The sequence below is a fragment of the Hydra vulgaris genome, chromosome 12 (assembly GCF_038396675.1).
Source record: "Hydra vulgaris chromosome 12, alternate assembly HydraT2T_AEP".
Taxonomy (NCBI): domain Eukaryota; kingdom Metazoa; phylum Cnidaria; class Hydrozoa; order Anthoathecata; family Hydridae; genus Hydra; species Hydra vulgaris.
The window spans coordinates 39,800,341-39,820,346 of record NC_088931.1 but is presented as its reverse complement, the minus strand read 5'-3'; the positions used below and the strand labels follow the sequence as shown (position 1 = coordinate 39,820,346).

The following is a 20,006-nucleotide window of genomic DNA, read 5'->3' as shown; positions in this document are numbered from 1 at the left end:
GTTCCAGAGGAGGCCACTACATTTGAAAAGACTTCTTATTTCATTTCTTTTTTAATTTTTTTTGAAACTTTCTTAACTATAAATTTCAAAACATGAGCTTAAGTAAGGCCACTGTGTGGAGAAACAAGTCAAGTGCAGTACTTCAAGAGGTGTAGGATTGATTTGATCTGATAGTTTTACCACTAGTCTACTACCATATGGCCGCATATATATGTGTGTTTGTTTGTGTGTATATGTGTGTTGTGTGTGTGTGTGTGTGTGTGTGTGTGTGTGTGTGTGTGTGTGTGTGTGTGTGTGTGTGTGTGTGTGTGTGTGTGTACAGGCCTTGTGATGAATAAAAAATGCCTAGCTTATTTCAGTAACAGAGTTTTTGACATCAAAAAGTTCTTTTTATTCTTTTTTCATATTTAATAGTATTAACTTTTTTGAACTACCAAAATTTACTAAATCACTGCCAACTAGTTTTATTGAATAATTAACTCAAAACAGTGTAGAAATGTTATTATGTAATAATTTTATTGAATATTTCCTTAGATTCCAGTTTTTGAAAATAATAAAATATTTGTTTATTTTTTCGACATTTGATACAAACATGTTTTGTCTATACTCGATGTAGTTAAGGCAATTTATGAGTAATTCAAATTCTTTTATTTGGAGTTGGCATGATTTTGTCATTGCATTATGTCCAAACAAGAGCTTTAGATGCTATAATTTTTATTGCATCAAGTTTATATAATGTTTATAGAAACTTTTATCTGTTTTATATAATTTATAAAACTTTTTTATTACCCCTAATTGTGAATCTAAAGAACACCATTTTTGAGTAACTTAATTTCAGTTGAAAATTTTTAAAAAAGTGCCTTAATCTACTATAGATCCTAGCTCTAATCGGTTCTAGTGCATATTAATTTGATGTAATTGTCAAAACACAACATCTCTATCAATTTTCACAAAAATATTAGAATTCGGACCAAAAAAAAGAGCTTATAATTAAGAAAAAATTGCCAATAAACAATATTATTAAACTATGATGTTTATTTCACCTAAACAGCATATTTATTTAAAATCCTATTCAAATTTGAACAAGCAATCGTAATTTTAATTTTTAAAAAAAAAAAATCTTTGGTTTTGGTTTTTTCGCTACAAACATTTTAATTTTATGTTACAGCAAAATTTATTATTTAAATTGTTTTCATCTTTTCATGATTCACAGACCTGATCGTTTAACAGAAATATGTTGTAGTCAGCAAAATTTTATACAGGCGCTATAATTATTAAAAATCGCCTTAACTACACCGAGTACCTAAATAAAGAAATTCTTATTTTTAATTTTTAATAAGTCAGCGAGTAATAAACCAAAAGCTTTAAATATTGTTAGGAAAAAATATTTAAATATTGTTATCTATTCCTGACCACAGCTTTTTAGATTTTTGAAAACGTTTCAAAAACTCGCAAAATAAAGTATAAGGTAATAAAGTGAGAAATTGCTTTTAACGATTGTATACTATAAAAAAATTTTTTATTTAAATTATTAAAAGATACTATATAGTTAACAAGTGCATTTTTTATGATGTAAATGTTTTTAAAACAACTTGTATGGTTAATTTTATAAACAACAACAAAAATGATTGTTTCAATAAACTTTTTGATGAAACCATAAATTTAATAGTTGAAAACATTCTAAAGTTATTTTGTTGTTGTTGTTATGCGTTGTGTAAAAACATTTCATTAGAGAGTAGACTTTCTTTTTTGAAATGTTTTTACACAACGCTAAACGCTTGTAAACATAGTTTTAAATTATATTAAATCAAGTATCAAAGAATATCAAATAAAACTTTTATTTATTTTAAAAGTATTTTTGTTTCAACGATGAATGTAATTTTTCTAAAACAATTTGTAATTTTAATTTATAAACAACAATGACTATCAATGTGTTTCAATAAACTTTTTATATAAAACGCATAAAGTTAATATCATCGAAAACATTCCAAAGTCTTTTTTTTTGCTCTTTTGTAAACTTTCTAATTGAATATTTTTTTACTACCCTAAGCACTTCTTATAAAATTTAAAAATTTTAACGATTGTTATTAATAAAAAGCATTATACATTAATTAACAAAGAAAATTATTAAAAAATTATATTTTATTTAAAAGTTTATGTATTTTATTACTATGTTTGAATGCAATTTTATTATTTATTTTATAAACAACTACGACTTTAAAGAAATATTGTTTCTTCAATAATTTTTTTAAAAGAATACATAATGTTAATAGTCCGATTCCAAAGTAGAGGTAAAATCATCGTTGCTCTAATTATACCGGTCTATGAATTTCCGAATCCTAACCCTTACCATATTTGTTTCTTAAATGCACGGGTTATTTTCTCAAGAAAAAAAGTTACGTCACTGCTTATTTCAATAAACTTTATAGAAAAAGAAAAGAATAAATTTTAAGATTGATAAACAATAATAATAGTTAAGTATATAATACTAATTTGAAAATTAAAAAACTTTTTAAATAAAAGTTCATATTAAAATACTCGAACTCGAAACTCACACCGACCATAGCGCTCTCATTAAATATTATCATTGATAAGTCTTAATTGTGTAAATTAAAATACTTAAAATTTTATCGCTTTACAATTTGTTTAGCTTAGGCCTATAATTTGTACTAAAGTTTGCTTTTAATTAACACATGTAAAAAATGTTAGAAAAAATTAAAGTTTTAAAGTTATTCAACCTTAACGTAAATATAAACATAATTAAATATAACTTTCTAATAGAGTTTTAGTTTTCTTCGGGTTAGATTAGTTGAGTGTTTTTATTTTTTTTAAAATTCTTTTTAAGATCTCTTTCGTTTTTTTATATTTTAGCTTGTTTATAATTTTCTTTAATAACTGAAACTAAAAACCTGTGGTCAAGCTTTCAAAAAAAATTATAGTGAGCGTGGTCAGGAATAGTGCGATCACATGCCTTTCCTGTCCACGTCTGCTTTGTACATATTTTTAATAAATTTTGTACATATTTTTAATAAATTTTGTACTTATTTTTAATAAATTTTTAATAAAATGATGACGTTTGTCTGACAGGGTAAACTAGTTATTAGTGCTGATCCTTATCGAAATGCCAGTAATAATAGAGTTTTTTTACTTGATCACTACACAAATTATGTTTACACATTTGGGTTAATAAATTTTGTTTGAAAAATTATAAAGTAACTTTGAAAAGTTCATTATTAAGTGAAAATAAATGTTAACATTTTTAGTGTAAATAAAAATGTTAACAATTTAAAAAAAAAAAAAAAATACAATTATTAAAGTTAGGTAATATAAATAAAAGTATATCATATAACGAACCTCTCGCTTATGAAGCGAGAGGTTCCAAGATTGATCCCCACCACGTCCCTGGTAGTACCGCGCTCAACTTGTTTCTCCGCGCAGCGGCCTTGTTTGTCAAGGTTCGTGTTTCAGAGTTATAGAGTTGAGAGAGGGTTATAAACCACTATTAAGTAGCCTCCTCATTTGTAGTGGCCCTCTTGGCCTTGAGGACAAAAAAAAAAAAAAGTATAGGATAAAATAACACAATATGTAACATGTTGGCCATATTTTAAGATATATTTACACAGTTTAAATTTAAAATGCTTTATTTTTGGTTGAACTTCTTTTTTATAATTTAGTAATAACATTTTAATCTTGTAAAAGTATAAAACAATGTCTTCTGAAAAAATGTCTTTTAAAAGTACTGTGTGGAAATATTTTGAAGATTCTTAGAAAGACATTTGTTTTTGTATCTGCCTACTATGCAAAGCAATACTTTCCAGAGGTGGGAATTGTCCAAAAACATTTACCATTAGTGCAATTAGGCATCATTTTAAAAAAGCACCTTCACCTTGTAGAGTATATATTGGCTGAAAAAGGGTCTGATAAAAAAAATTATTGAAACATCGACCATTTCTACATCAAGTGATTCAGAAACAAATAAACAGTTAACATTAGCAGAGAGTATTAATAAAAAAAGGTTATGGGGTATTAATGATCATAGAACAACCAAGATTCACAATCGCATTGGAAAAATGATGGCGTTGGATATTCAACCATACACAATTATAGAAGATCTTGGTTTTAGAAAATTAATTGAAGAGATATGCCCTAATTACCAAATACCCAGTAGGAGTTACTTTAGTGAAAATATTGTTCCACAAATATATGGTAATCTGTTTAATTCAATCAGGAGTAATTTATCTGCTGCCAGTTATATCTCCCTTACAACTGATATTTGGACAGCAAATAGTTGAAATGTTGCCTTCATAAGCATGACAGCACACTGGCTCAATAATGAATTTTTGCAACAGAGTGAGTACTCAGAGTTTTGCATTTTCCAGAAAGTCATACAGGAAAAGATATGAGTATTTACATAAAGGTTTGCTAAGTTTTGAAATTCCACACACAAAAATTCACATTGTTTTATGAGATAATGCTGCTAATATGGTAGCTGGTGTTAGAGACAGTGGTTTTAAGTCAATGCCATGTTTTATACATACAATACAGTTATGTATACATGACTCAATTTTGTCCCAACAATCTGTGAAAAATTTTTTTAGTTTGCTACAGACGTCTGGCAACACATTTTCACCATTCACCAACAGCAGCAGCAAAATCAGAAGCAATTCAGGAATAACTTGGTACAAAGAAGCATAGGTTAATACAATATTTAATGGATGTTATTCTTTCGATTAAGGCTCTTAAAGTATTTTTTAATCAAGCATTAGTTTGTGAGGCTTTTTTAAGTATAAATACTTTAGTTGATCAATTGAAAGAGCCAGTAAACAAAAGACTGAGCACATTTTTACATGATAAGTATTTATGTCTTTCCACTATTTGTGACCCTAGATATAAATTAATGTATCAAAAAGAAGATGAGAATGCAATAAAAAATTGGCTAAATGAGCAGATGCAAGAAATGCAGCAACATAATTTAGAACTTGATTCCTCTGATTCTGATTGTAAAGAGCCCGCAGTACGTGACACAAATGAAGTGTTTGTGAAACCAGCGTATCCAAAATTTAATGAATGCTTTCGGCTAGTTCCCAAACTGACAACTATAAATGAATGTGATTCCAATTTTTCAATTACTAAAGATAGCAAAAGGTTTAAAAGATCACACTCTAATGTGCAAATAATCAACATGGAGATTGAAGAGTATTTAAAACTCCCTCTTGTTATGGAAAAAGAAAGTCCTCTTTTATGGTGGAAAAATTGTGGAAACTCTTTAAAAAATTTAAACAAAATAGCCCAATGGTTTCTTTCAGCACCACCTTCTTCTGTTGAAAGTGAAAGCCTTTTTGTACAGATGGCAACATTTATGAACCAAGTAGAAACAGACTATCACCAGAAAGTGGTGAAAAATTAATGTTTATACTTTATAACTTGAGGGCAACAAGTGATAATTGATTTTCATGTTTTTTGACATTTTATTTTTCTAAAATTTTTGATTTGTGATTGTTTTTACTATTACATAATACAATAATAACAAAATACTTAATTGGAGCGTTATTATGGAACTCCATAATAATGTTTTTCCCTATGTTTGTTTCTTTCAAATATTTTTTTATCAGTTAAACCAGTTGAGTAGCAAGCTTGTAAGAAACTTTCTCTGTAGAGAAATTTATTTATTTTACCACAGCAACAATAGGCATCATGTTTAACAAACTTAAGTTCAATAAAATATCTTTTTCGTTTAAATTCCTATTTGTTATTTTAAGATTAACAAATGGTGATTTTATATTATTAGATTTTTGTGATGAACTAAAATAATACTCAATTGATGCAGGGGTATTTATTTTACAATTATTTTAGTCAAGTAATAGTTTTGGTAAATCTCTTATTTTATTTGGTCCGATTAAATTTATTCTGTATTGAAAATACATGATAAAATTAAACTAAAACTGTATTGAAGTACATTTATAAAATCCTATGTTCTTCTATGTTTAATTGGTACGCATTTTTTTAATAAAAACTTTATCCATTTAAACTGTAGCTATGGTACGAATGAGTTAAATTTTGATGATTTCCAAATTTGCATAATTGGCCAAACAATTGGTAAGGTTTGGCCGAACCGAACATTAGGCAAAACAGCTTAACGTTGGGTTTTGCCAAACAATTGGCGCATCCCTATTATTAACACTTGTGTAACTTAAACAACTTTAATGTACACTTTGTACATATTTTTAATGTTGAATTTGATTTCTATAAAAAAAAATAAAAAGGTGAAATAATAGCCTTTTAGAGTTAAAATCAATCAGGCCAAACCTTAGCATTACACAGTTAAATATGAGAAATATATTTTGTATATAGGCTAGCTTATTTTAGGCATGCAATAGAAATTTTTTCAGTTGGTTTTTAAGGCCAGTGCTTATTTTAGGCATAAAATGACATGCTTTTAATGAGGGCTGCATTTGTCAAGTGATAAAATCAATCATTATATAGAAACCCAACAACTAAATTTTTAAGAGTCAAGCTAAGTTATTTAAAAGTAAAGTTTTTTAAAAGTAATATTTTATTGCTGGTTGTTGCTGTATTTCCAATGCCTGAACAAATGTAACATATAAAACTAACATTGTCTAAATAAAATTCACATACTTGCTAAATTATTTTGCTTTTAAAAGATAAATTTATTTTAAATTTTTTTTACATTTCATTTATGTCATATTAAAACAATAGAAAAGTTTTTCCTTCTGTTGCTGAATATTTTAATTCAAAATTTCCATAGAAAAGTTAGTTTTATGAAAATTAAAATTTTATTTTATTTTCTCTCAATTTATTATATTTAGAAATAATGCGCATATTTTATGAATTTGTAATTTAAACTTTTGTCACAATGATGTGCAGTTTTTAAATTGGTTAACTACTTCATTAAAATACTGCTAAAATAAACATTCACTTTATTTAAATGCTTCATTTAAAATATCAATAGAGTTACTTAAATATTACCAAACAAAAGTTTTTAGATCAATCTAAATAGCGTAGCATAAATTATGTATTTTATTATGTTACCTCTCCAAGTCTTCACAGGAAGCACGGACTTCCTGGGAAGGCTTGGAGGGGTAACAATAAATTACTGTTTGGCTACAGATATCCATCTTTTTTTATATAACTGAGATGCAACATTTTAGCGCAACAGCGCAATAATTTTAGCGACGTAGCATACAAATGTTACTGTTTGGTTACGAAGTAATTATAATTCCAGCCAGTTGCTTCTGGCTGGTATTAAAATTTTTTTTTTACTTTTTTTTTTATGACATGTGACACAGTCTTTGTAAATAAATCAAAAAATCATTATCCTACAGAGCAATGAAGAACTATAGGTAAACCTAATAGGTAAAAAATACAAATGTAATTTTATTTCCAGAAATAGTAGTACTGCAAATACATCTGCAAAAATTACATTTGTATTTTTTACCTATTAGGTTTACCTATAGTTCTTTATTGCTCTGTAGGATAATGATTTTTTGATTTATTTACACAGCCTGTGTAACATGTCATAAAAAAAAGTAAAAAAAATATTTTAATTCCAGCCAGAAGCGAATTGATCTAAAAGACACAAATTTCAGCCAAAAGTGGCAATTATTTACCTCCCCAAGGCTGAGAAGACCACTACAGTCATTGAGGCTACTTTTGTAATTAAAAAATGACAAAATTTTAAGGCATACTTTTTTTTAAAGTTCAGTATTCCACTTTAGAATATTTTAACTAAAGATATTATAACAGCAAAATCATAGATATTTTCAAATCTAATTTGTAAATGCACAGTTTTCTTTTTCAATCATTTGCAATTAACATGCATACATAAATGTTAAATGCTTTTTTTATAATGCACTTGATCAATTTTTTATACCCTTTCAGGGGACTCAAGGTTAAAAAATTGTTAAATTACGTATCAAAGCTTAGTGGGTGAATTTAAATTTAATAAATTTAATAGATTAAAAAATATATTTTGTTAACTATTCATTCTCACATTTAGGGTAAGGGACAAACCTTTTGGGGTATTTTGCTCCCAGGCTCTAATCAATTTATTCAAAATTAATAAGTATTATGTTTAGTAATTACATTTTTGCGATATTTCAAAGGAGTGTGGGTTTCCTTGCTAAGTATGATATCAATGTAGTAATTTTCTATGACACAAATATAGATGTGTTGTTGCCTTCCTCATCCTGATCCAGACTGCTATCTGAAGGCACACATTCATGACATTTAAACAAGTAAATTGTTTACATTCAATGTTGAAACAAACAGATCCTACATGTCCAATATTAAGGTGTATGGAAAAATTAAAGTTAAAATCTTGATATCTATTTGCTATAAAAAGTTGCTTTTTGGTTTAGAATCATTAAGTTCATATATATATTTTTTGTTATTCACATCCTCAAGGCCGAGAAGGCCACTACAGATGAGGAGGCTACTTAATAGTGGTTTTAACTCTCTCTCAACTCTATAATTCTGAAACACGAACCTTGACGAACAAGGCCGCTGCGCGGAAAAACGAGTTGAGCGCGGTACTACCAGGGACGTGGTGGGGATCGAACTTAAAACCTCTCGCTTATGAAGTGAGTGTTTTACCACTACACCACTGCCGCATGTTTGTTAGTTAATATTGTAATATGCTATCTAAATATTAGCTAACAAATAAATACTAAATAACAATTTAAATAAATGTAAATGTGTTTTATAAATAACATACATAAAATTATATGCATAAAAGTAAATAGTATAATGCTTACTTGCAACAGTAAAAAAAAAAAATAACATAACAGTTCAAGACAATGCAAGTATAACAAAATAATGTTGATAACATCAAATTATGGAACGCAGTACTCAGCCTTAGGATTAAAAGCTGGCATTATGGCAACTCTCTAATCGGATAAATCTATCTCTCGATTTTTGGCCGCACATGGCTGCTAATGCCTTAGAGGCTATTTTAATGTTACTTTCACCAACTTGAATGTGATACATCTTGGATAATCAACATCAGATGATTTGCTGTTATTGACCATTTCTCTAATAAATGCATCCAAAAGGTCAACCATCAATTGAGATTGGTGGTTTTAGTGTTTTGCTAATCAATGAGGTCAATATAATCAGAATTCATTTTAGTTTAGGAACAATGAATTATCTAATTCTGTAAATTTCCTGTGCCCTTGCCTTTAAAATTTTGTGCGATCCAAGTTTGGACTTAAAAATAATCATTGCAAATAAAATGTTTTTATGATGAGCATAGTAGCAATTTCATTTTAGAACAGAAGCAATAATATCTTTATTTCAGCTTTTAACTTAGCAGACAGATAACATAATAAAATAGTTGTTCTCCACAGGTGACTTGCCCCTTGTATAAATATATGAAGACAAAGTTTTTAGCTGTTTTGATGTCTCTAAGGTTGACACATACAAACGGAGCACATGATTTGCCAGTAATTGTCACCTTGGATGATAGAACTCCTAGGAGCTGATGTACCAGTGCTGATGAGCATTTACCAAAGGAGACAGCACTTATAATTTCCCTTACATATTTTTGATCTATGCCGAGGCTTCTTAACTCTACTGAAGGCATATCAATGTTTATTTTTTTTAAAAGAATTACAATTATCAGGTTATGAAATTTTGTTGCGTAACAGAAAAGCGTAAGGTGAATTAATGTAACTTTACTCAATTAAGATTTTTACATCAGTAAAAGTTTAATTATGTCAGTTGCGTTTTTTAAAGTACCTCATTGTAATTAAATTTAAAACCATCTTTATATTAAACAATATTGTTATAAAAAAAATTATAATTAAAATTTAAGTGTTGTTTAAAAACAAAATTTCCTTATTTAAAAATCCTATACTTATTTAATAATTAATTAACTTTTAATGACGTTCTTGAAGGAAACTTTTTTCTTTTATTAATTTTTAAATTGTCTTTGTATAATAAATTTTTACATGCATTTTATAATACAAACTTTTTCAATAAAAACTGTTTATTATCCTAATGATATATAAAGGATTATTTTTTCTTTTTAATTAATATTAATGTTTTGCTATTTACTGATTGTTTTTTTTTGATCCACCAAACCATAATGGTTATTGAATTCACACATTTAGTTACATAAAACTATCTATTATTTTTGTATATATGTAAACGCTTTATTTATTTTTATGTTGTTGTTTTTATTTTTATTTTTTTTTTAGTGGCAAAAACGTTATTTTAAACTATGGTCAGACAAAACACTTGAGTATTATAAAAGTATTAACAAAAACAAACCATTAAAAGAACCAATCGACTTAAAAACTTGCACTAAAGTGCTGGATAGTTTTCAAGAGTATGAAAAATATGTTAGCAGGAACTATAAATGGCCTTTCTGTTTAGAAACACCAAATCGTCACTATTACTTTTTGGCACGATCAGAAGAGGATCGTGTTAAATGGGTTGATGTCTTAAAAAAATTATGTGATTCAGGTGTGAAGTTTATTCTTTTTTTTCATGTAAGTTACTTTAGGAAAAGCAAAAAAAAAAAATGAAAATGTTCCTCAAAATCTTTTAAATTTTTATTTTTTTATTTCAGGAACATTTTGATAGATATATATCAATCAAAACTAAAAATACAGTTTCTGTTTCGATCATCTTCTATGGTTTAAAAAAATATATGTTATTATAAATCAAAAATTGATAATAAAAAAAAACTCATAAAAAAAAACTTTTTTTATTTTCATTTTTGAAAAAGTCATATTTTATGCAAAAATAATCCAAAATAATAACTTATTTATAAAATGATTCATATTCATGAAATTTCTATATAATTTTGTTTCATTTGAGACCCAACATGAGACTTTTTTTTTGATTTTAATTCCTTGAATATTTATAGGTGCCCCTATAAATATTCAAGGGTCTTGGGGCACCAAATAAAATATTTTTTTTTTCAAAAAATTTTTACATCTAGTATTATTTTATTATATAGGGTAATTTCATGTCAATGACCCAGAAATTTTTAAAATTTTTATCCTATATCTCTATTTTTGCTGATTTTAATACAGTTGAAAGTACCTATTAAAATAAGAATTTCTTAAAAATTTTAGATCATTTTACTCTTAACAGATGTTGGCGAGGCCCCTCCTGTCCTCTCAGAATTGCAACATTTATTTAGAGGTTTCAAGCAGGGATGCAGAGTCCCAAAAAGGACTCCGGATTTTAAAGTCACTCAAAGATTACTTCATCATAGTTTTTGGTATCCAAGAGTTCTAAAAATATAAATAAGTTTATAGATTACTATTAGGAAAAAAATTAAGACTTTTAGGTCAGAGGAACAATTATTTTTTGAACCCGGAGTCCTTAGGTATAATGGCGGCAAGGACTCCAGGCTTAAAAATAAAAAGTTTCAAGTCATTAAATCTCATGAATTTTTTTCTTATAGCAGATCACAAGTTAACAAACATGTTTAGAGCTTCTGGACATACAGACTTTGAAAAAGTAGAGTGATAAAGCCAGAGTCCTTTTTGGACTCCGCATCCCTGGTTTCAAGTTACATTACTTTAAAAGTATTTGATATTTTTACTTAAAAATTTGTACCTGGCTATTTTCAGAGGTGGCAAATCCAATAAAATGATCAGAAATGTAAAAAACTATTTTTAAGTGCCTGTATTTATCAATTTGAATAAATTTACGCAATTTTTATTTGCCTTTATTTTCATGCTCAAAAAATACATGTGGTCTTGCTGAAATTAAAAAAAATATTATGCTCATCATTCTATATTCTTTGATTTTTCAAAAAATGTAAAGATTTTGATCTGCAAATATATGGGTTTCCATATATGGAAAACCATTGTAGCGGAGTATTGCAATTGATTTTTCACTACCTTTTGGACTAGCTAAAGCTCAGAAAATTTTGACATTTCTGTAGTGCTGATGAATGTGCATGTTAAAGTTGTTTTCAGGGCCCAAGACACTAGGGGGGGTTCGTTGATAGGCCCACTTTTTTGTCGCAGAAATTTTGTAATTTTTCACTACTTTCCAGACAAACTGGAGCTCTGAAACTTTTAGCATTTGTGTAATCCTGATGAATGTGTGTTAAAATTCTTTTCAGGGCAGATGACCAGAGGGTTGGGGGCACTGGGGGTCATGCCCTACTTTTCAAAAAAAAAATTTTTTTTGCATTTTTAATAATGTAAAGATAACTTTGAAAATATTGTCTTAAAAAAATTTTTTTTATGTTTATCTTTGTTTCATTTGGTATTTGATCACTCTGTATTCAATGATCTTTTTTAAAATATTGTAAGAAAGTACATTTGTTTATAAGATTTTTGATTTGCGAGTATATTGATTAAAAACAGTTATGCATTTAAAATAATGGTTTTAACAAAATTTTACATTGTATAATTTAAAACTTTTTGAATTAAAAAGACAGAACAACATTGATCTGACAACAACAATTGAAGAGTGCTACATGATATTATCAGAGGCAATAAACAAGTGAACAGCTCATGTTCACTTGTTTATTGCAAAATGTCAAGCAAGATACCTAAAGCAACAAAAGGAAAAGTTGGCAAAAGACTGCTAGATTGTCTTATGTGATTTTGCAGAAAACTGCACATTTGTGATTCAAGATGAAAAGGTAATATTGGTGCAAAAGTCAATGCATGTTACACCCAGTTGCCCTCTATTTATTAAACGAAAATGACCAGCTTAAAGAAAAATCATTTTGCTTCATGTCACAAGATAATTAGCATGATATTGGTTTTGTGTATGAAGTTCTCAAACCTAAAATAAAAATGTGCTTTAACTAAGCATCGTTATTCAAAACTTTAAAAGTAAAAATGTAACATTCTTTCGCATATATTATTAAAAAACTTGAGTTTTGTAACTAAATTTTAGAAAAAACAAAACTTTATTTTGTTTTTGTTGACATACATTACATGAAAATTGCAAAAGCTTTTTTGTTATTTCTCTTTTGTCATATTTTATAAAGTATACAATCTGACCAACAAAAATTTGAACATGTTAGCTCTATTTTCACAGTAAATTAATTGGGATTATGAAAATAAATTTATGGTTAAAATAACATTTTGGATTGATAGTTTTGTTATGATGTGACAACTAGAAAAACCTTAACTTTCGGAAGCATAAAAATGACTTAATTAAATTAATTTTAGTACTAAAGGTATATTTTAAATTAATTTTCATGTATTTACATCAATATTTATTTGCTAAAAGTTAAATTTTGACTACTTTTTTTGACATTTTTTGCTGCAGAATTGCCCATCACTAGTAAGAACAGTAAGTTTATATTAATATAAATAAAAGTCAAAATAAGTAATAAGCAAATGTTCAAATTGTTGACTGTTAAATTCAATACATTTTGCCTAACGATCAATTAACGAATAACACACAGTTTTACATAATTCTGGTGAAATTTCTCTAAAAGCCTCTGTTATGAAGAGAATAAACTTTGAACCCCATAGAACAAGTATAGAACCCCATGCATCTGATAGTTTTTGATCAATAATTTGATTTCGATTTTTGATTTTATCAAAGATTATATTCAATTTTGATCAATATTTTGATCAATAATTTTTGCACCATTACTAATCAATGAAATTACAAATGAAGGCCATAGATAGTCTGACAGCATTGAAAGATAGCTTTGAGCTGTTACAGTCCCTTCAAAAAAGAATGGACCAATTGTTGACATTTAAACCTGTCCATACACAAACTTGGATTGTTGATACTTTTTTCCACAATGTTATGGGGATTTTCAATTAACAGAGCCATCTGATTTGAAAACTGCTTCATCTGACCAAGTTATTGAATCAAAAATGTTATAACCTTGTTCACAAATTGCTAGCATTCTTTTGCAAAATTCAACATGTCGATCATAGTCATCTTCATTTAGTTTATGAACTAGACTAGAAATGTAAGGCCTTAGTTTCAGCTTATTGAGAATGCGGTGTAATGATGAACGGCTTATTTGGAGTTGCTATGAACCATGATGTGTTGATGATATTGGACAATCTTGAAAATGTTGTATTTTATTAGGATGAGTTTCAAGTTTTCCTTCTGTAACTCTAGCATTTCTTATTTTTAATTGCTTTAATAAAAAAACAAATTTTTACATGTGTACAAATAATGAGCACACAGTGAAAACATATATATATACATATATAATGAGCACACAGTGATAAAGATCTAAACAAATAATGAGCACACAGTGATAAAGATCTAAACAAATAATGAACTCACAGTGATAAACATCTAAACAAATAATGAGCACACAGTGATAAACATCTAAACAAATTATTTGTATGTGTGTACAAATAATGAGCACACAGTGAAAATATTTATATATAATCTATGATTAAGTGAAAAAATCTAAAGTCAAAAATTATTTAGATAAAGATTTAGATTTGAATATTATTTTAAGGTGTAACTGACCTGGTTGCAGGTTCAACTTCTGCTATAGGAACTTTTTTTTTGGATTTTAATATTTTATTTCAAAGAAAAGTTTTTCATTATTCATTTAAATAATTTGTTTAATCTTTATGAAAAAAGTTATTTAATTTAATTCTACTAAATGTTTAGGTAAAATAATCAAATAAATTAATAATAATTAATTAAACTTATGTTTAAATAAGTATCTACAAATAATAAAAATTGTTTGTATGCGCATACAAGTAAGGTGTACCTAAATAACCTTAACTTGTTTTAAATTAAAATTCTTATGTTTTTTTTCCACATGTGTTTATCATTACTTCATTCTACTAAGACTAAACTTTCCTATTAAACCTTCTGATCTTAAAGGTATCCCAAATCTCTGAGACATGTTGTGTTCATATTAAAGAATATGATAAAACAATGTTTGGGCTAAAAAATTTTGATTAAAACAAAAGAATAAATGCAAGAAAAACTAACTTTTTTGTTTTAGTGGATGCTGCCCTTTCTCTGTATTGTGTAGGCCAAAAAGTCAACATAATTTTCACCACAATCTATAGACTAATATTATAATTTATACTAATAAAGATAGTTTATTCAAGCGCGTTTTACTCCTATAAAGCTTGGTTTCCAATAGTTATAGAAATGTCGCACAATAATCGTGCAACTTTTGTTTAATTTGTTGTGTGTTAGTTTGTTGTGCAGTGTGATGTTTCCATTGCATATAATTAAGTCAAATTAAAAAAAAAAAAAAAACAGAATAAATGAAAAACAGCAGTCATTAAAAAAAGTATTATTCTAAATTATCAACTTTTTATTATACTTTTAATTTTAAAACGCCAAAAAATCTCAACAAAAAAAAATCAGTTTTGGGTTAGAGAAATATTTAAAAAACATGTCCAGCAAGATGCATTTAGTTCTTTGGTGCAAAAAAGTGATGCTATTTGATAGAGAATTTTTTTATTGATACTTAATGTCGCCTGACAGATTTGAAAACCTTTTGTCATTAATTGGATCTTCAATAACAAAAAGTATTGTCCTAGTAGAGAGTCTATATGCCCATCACATCAATTAATTATTACACTTTGATACCTAGCTACAGGAGAATCACAACAAACTCAGTCGTTTTATGTAATATAATATTATGTAATATATATATAAATATATAACAGTATGTAATATAATTGAAGAAACCTGTTGTGCTATATAGGAAGTTCTTTAAAAAATATTTCTAAGAGCCCCTAACAACATACAAAAGTGGCAAAATATTATTAAAGAATATAATCAGAATTAGAACTTTCCACAATGTATAGAAACTATGTATAGGAAAACACGTATGCATTGAGGTTCTTGCAAAATCTGGTTCTTTTTTTTACAATTTTAAAGGATTTTACTGCATGGTTATATCAGCCATTTGTGATGTTAAATATTTTTTTACAATGGTTGACATTAGGGGTTATGGAAGGGATAATGATGCTTCTATTTTAAATGCAAGCAGATTTGGTAGAGTGTTTAATATGAGTAATTTTAATTTACCAGAAGTATCTAAATTTGATCCTAAAGTTCCACTAGTTCTTTGGAGATGTTATATGCCTGTTCATTATTGTCTGTTGGAGACAATATATTTAGGCTTAAGCCTGGTTAATGAAACCATACCCAGGTAAAAAACTTATATTCCAACAAAGAATTTATAATTATCGCTTATCTAGATGTTGTAGAACAGTTGAAAATAGTTTTGGAATTCTGGCTGCCAGGTGGGGAATTTACAGATCTCCAATTAAAGCTAAACCATTGAAAGTGGAAAATATAATAAAGGCTATTGTCTGTCTTCACAACTATTTATGTCTAACAAATGGAACACATTATATTCCTACTGGTTTTGTAGATAGTGAAAGCACTCAGAAATTGTTATTCAAGGAGATTAGAGAAAAGAATTACAAGATCAAGGATGTTTGCTTAATTTCTCAAAATCAAAAAGTAATTGATCTGTTTTTAATGCAATAGTTTATAAATATAGTATATAATTTCAATTAAATACTTTCACAGATTATTTTAATTCATGTTAAGGAAGCCTTTTGTGGCAAATGGACTATGTTTAATCGTGCGACCAGGTAAATGTTCCATCGTGCCACAAGGTAATGACTAGAGTATAGTTAATAAAACTTTCTTTTAACAATATGATATTAAAAAATATATTTATTTTACTTATTACTTTTTTAATTTGTTTTCCCAAAATTTTGTTGTTTTAATTTGATATTGTACCTCTTTTCTCTTTCTCCTTGAATAACTATTTAAGTTACTTATTTGATAAAAAAAGATGCAAACTAAACCTCCTTGATTTTATTAAAAGCTTATAGTTTTTCACATCAATTGATTAAACAAAATATTAAACCAGATCATGTCTTTTTAAATGATTGGTTGAGAGTTACTTTATAGCTAATTTTATTCAAAGTGTAAAGTTTATCACATAATTATGTTAAACAAAGTAATAAATTGCACTGTCTCTTTTTAAATATTTAAGCAACAGTTACTACAGGTACTACAAGTTTTTCACAGTGCAATGGAAAATCAATGCATTGATGGATTAAACAGAGTAGATAGGTTCATCTTTATCTGGAAACTCTAACTTAAGCAGAAATGCTTGTATTTGAACTTTAGCTAAGGCTTTGCCATAGTTGTTTAATCTTTTTAGTTGTGGAATTAATGAAATGATACAGGGACAAACCCAGAGTTTATTTGGGGATACCGCTTTTTTTCAATAATGTGTGTATGTGGGGGTCCTCCCCCTCCTTCCTCAAATAAAACTGGTGCTGCAACGATGATTTTTAATCATCGTTTTCTTAATCATCATTTTAATCATTTGTGTTTATCTAAATTTAATCATTTGTGTTGATTTAAGCATTTCTTTGAATACATTAATTTATCAGTGGGCGTAACCATGTTACTTTAGTTACGATAAGAAAACTTTGTTACTTTATAAACTCTTTTGTTGCAAGTACCACTCTATTTGTAAATATTTATTGAAAATTGTTTAAGTTATTTTTAACATTAATTAACTGAATTTTAGTAAATTTAATTTTAGTAGTTGTTAATGTTTTAAAGAATTAATAATTAAATGTTTAAATACGTTAAACAATTTTTAATCAATATTTAGATCGTCGCATAATCATGTGATAAAGCAAAGTAGCTAAATTAAAGTGAAAATTATTTATATACTACTGATAATATTATATACTACTGCATTAAAAACTGAAATTTTTTTTTATGACTTTAATAAAAAAGCAAAAGAAAAGTTAAAAGATAAAATTATTTTTAGGCGCTTTTTTTTGGGTGCCCATACCGCTCTAGCGGTACTAAAACAAGTCTGGGTTCGTCCCAGACTTGTTTTATTACCGCTAGAGCGCAGTTTATTATTCATTGTTTTAGTAGAATGAATAATAAACTGCGCAAATAGCAGAAAAAACAAAAAACTGTCACAGATTTTTCTCAAAACTCACAATTGCAGTTTTACAACATAAATTTTGTTGTACAACCAACGTTTAGTTGCGCAACTTAAGCTTGAAAATTTTTCCATTATAAAACAAAGTTGTTGTACAACTGTTGTGCAACATTTCGACAACTATTGGAAACCAAGCTTAAGTTTCAGTTCATGACTTTTTTTTCTTTGCGCAAGAGATTGATTATGTATCGCGATATGATTTTATCACGTTGTAACTAAATTTGATTTTAAACTGAGTTTAAAATCATTTAAACTAATATAATAAAAACTACTGATAAAATCTAAGTTCGGTATTTAAAAAGATTATTTTTCCTTATAGTTTATTTATTAAAACAATCTTCAACTTAGCATAATCTTTTGTTTGTTTATCACATAACAAAATAAATTATGTTCGTAAACATAGTTTATTTTGATAAATAAATTATGTTATTTGAACTTTACACGGTATTGAATTAATAAGAAACGAAAAACTTTAAATCCATTTGTGAAAAAAGTTCTTTTAAACAAAAACGTTTCTTCCTTCTTTAAAAAGAAAAAAAGGTTTTTCGTTTTTACATATAATTATCTATGATGGAGAGACTTATGTTTTATGTAATGAATTAGTAAGCAGATGATAAGAAAAAAATTTCTCCATTAATAAATATTGCAAAACTATATTACATTCCTATGAAACTAAATTTTATATTCTGTTATACTAACTGCTTTATATTCCTTTAAAACTAAATTTAAATTTTTAATTTTTAAAATTATATTTAATCTAGTCTTTTAATTAAAAAAATATATAATATAAAATAATCAGTTTTATAAAAAAATTTATAATTGTGGTTAAAATCGTTTGTTTTTACATGTATATATATATGTATATATATATATATATATATATATATATATATATATATATATATATATATATATATATATATATATATAAATATACATACATACATATATACATACATACATAGTGTATGTATGTATATATGTATGTATATGTATATATATATATACATACATATATACATACATACACTAGGGCCCTGTGAATCGATTCAATTCCCAAATCAGGTATTGATTTGAGATTCGATACAAAAAAATTGATCCAAGTTTTTCAAAACACTATTTATTTTGTGAGTTTTGTTGTATTTTCAGATATCCAACACTAAGGTGCTATCAAAATGTTATTACTTATCTCAGCCAGAGTAAAGTAATTGTAATCGAAAGTAACTGTAATAATGCTTCCAAATAACCGCTAAAAATTATTCTCGGCAAAAAAAATATTTTAGGTTGATTTTTTTTTTTTTTTTTTTAAAAAAATTGCTTAAATTTAGATTTCCTCATAATGCTGATTCGTTTTGTAAATCAAAAATATATTAAAGCAAAAAATGAAAAATCAAATCAATGCTATGTATGATTCAAACAATGATACTATTACCTCAGGTCCTGAGATAAGTAATATTTTAAACTCATATTTTAAATCTGTCTTTGTTAAAGAAGATCTTGTTTCTCCAATCCCGGACTTTAAACATCAAACCACATGCTTTGTTTTGGAAGCAGTGGTTTCTTTAGAAAAAGTAATTTCAAGTCTCAGCAAACTAGGTCAATATAAAGCTCCAGGTGAAGACAGTGTGCACCCATGGGTTCTTAAAGAATGTGCTAGTACAATAACGTACCCTCTGACAAAAATATTTCACAGCTCACTTCAAAAAGGTTCTGTACCCAATCCTTGGAAAAATGCTAACGTGACGCCCTTGCACAAATGCGGAAGTCGATTAAATGTAGCTAACTACCGTCCAGTTTCGCTCACGTCTTACCGTGCAAAGTCCTGGAACAAATTATCTGGGACACTATCTTGAATTATTTATATAATGATCAAATTTGCCATATCCCAGAACAATAACACGGATTTGTTAGGAACAAATCCTGCGTCACTAACCTTTTGGAGTCAATGGACATTATTTCTTCATCTTTGGCAGATAAGCAATTAGTTGATATAATCTTTCTTGATTTTGCTAAGGCTTTTGACACTGTGCCGCATCAACGTCTTATGCATAAGCTAAAA

At 27.3% G+C, this 20,006-nt stretch overlaps 1 protein-coding gene across 8 annotated transcripts in view; it reads left to right on the top strand.

Moving 5' to 3' along the window:
* Nucleotides 1–20,006, top strand: part of LOC100200857 (metabotropic glutamate receptor-like protein P) — a 54,502-nt gene that overhangs the window by 20,225 nt on the left and 14,271 nt on the right. For all 8 annotated transcript variants that reach the window (XM_065813203.1, XM_065813202.1, XM_065813205.1 and 5 more), the window contains exon 3: nt 10,218–10,485. In XM_065813203.1, coding sequence (XP_065669275.1) covers nt 10,218–10,485 — 268 coding nt within the window. The remainder of the gene's footprint in view (nt 1–10,217; nt 10,486–20,006) is intronic.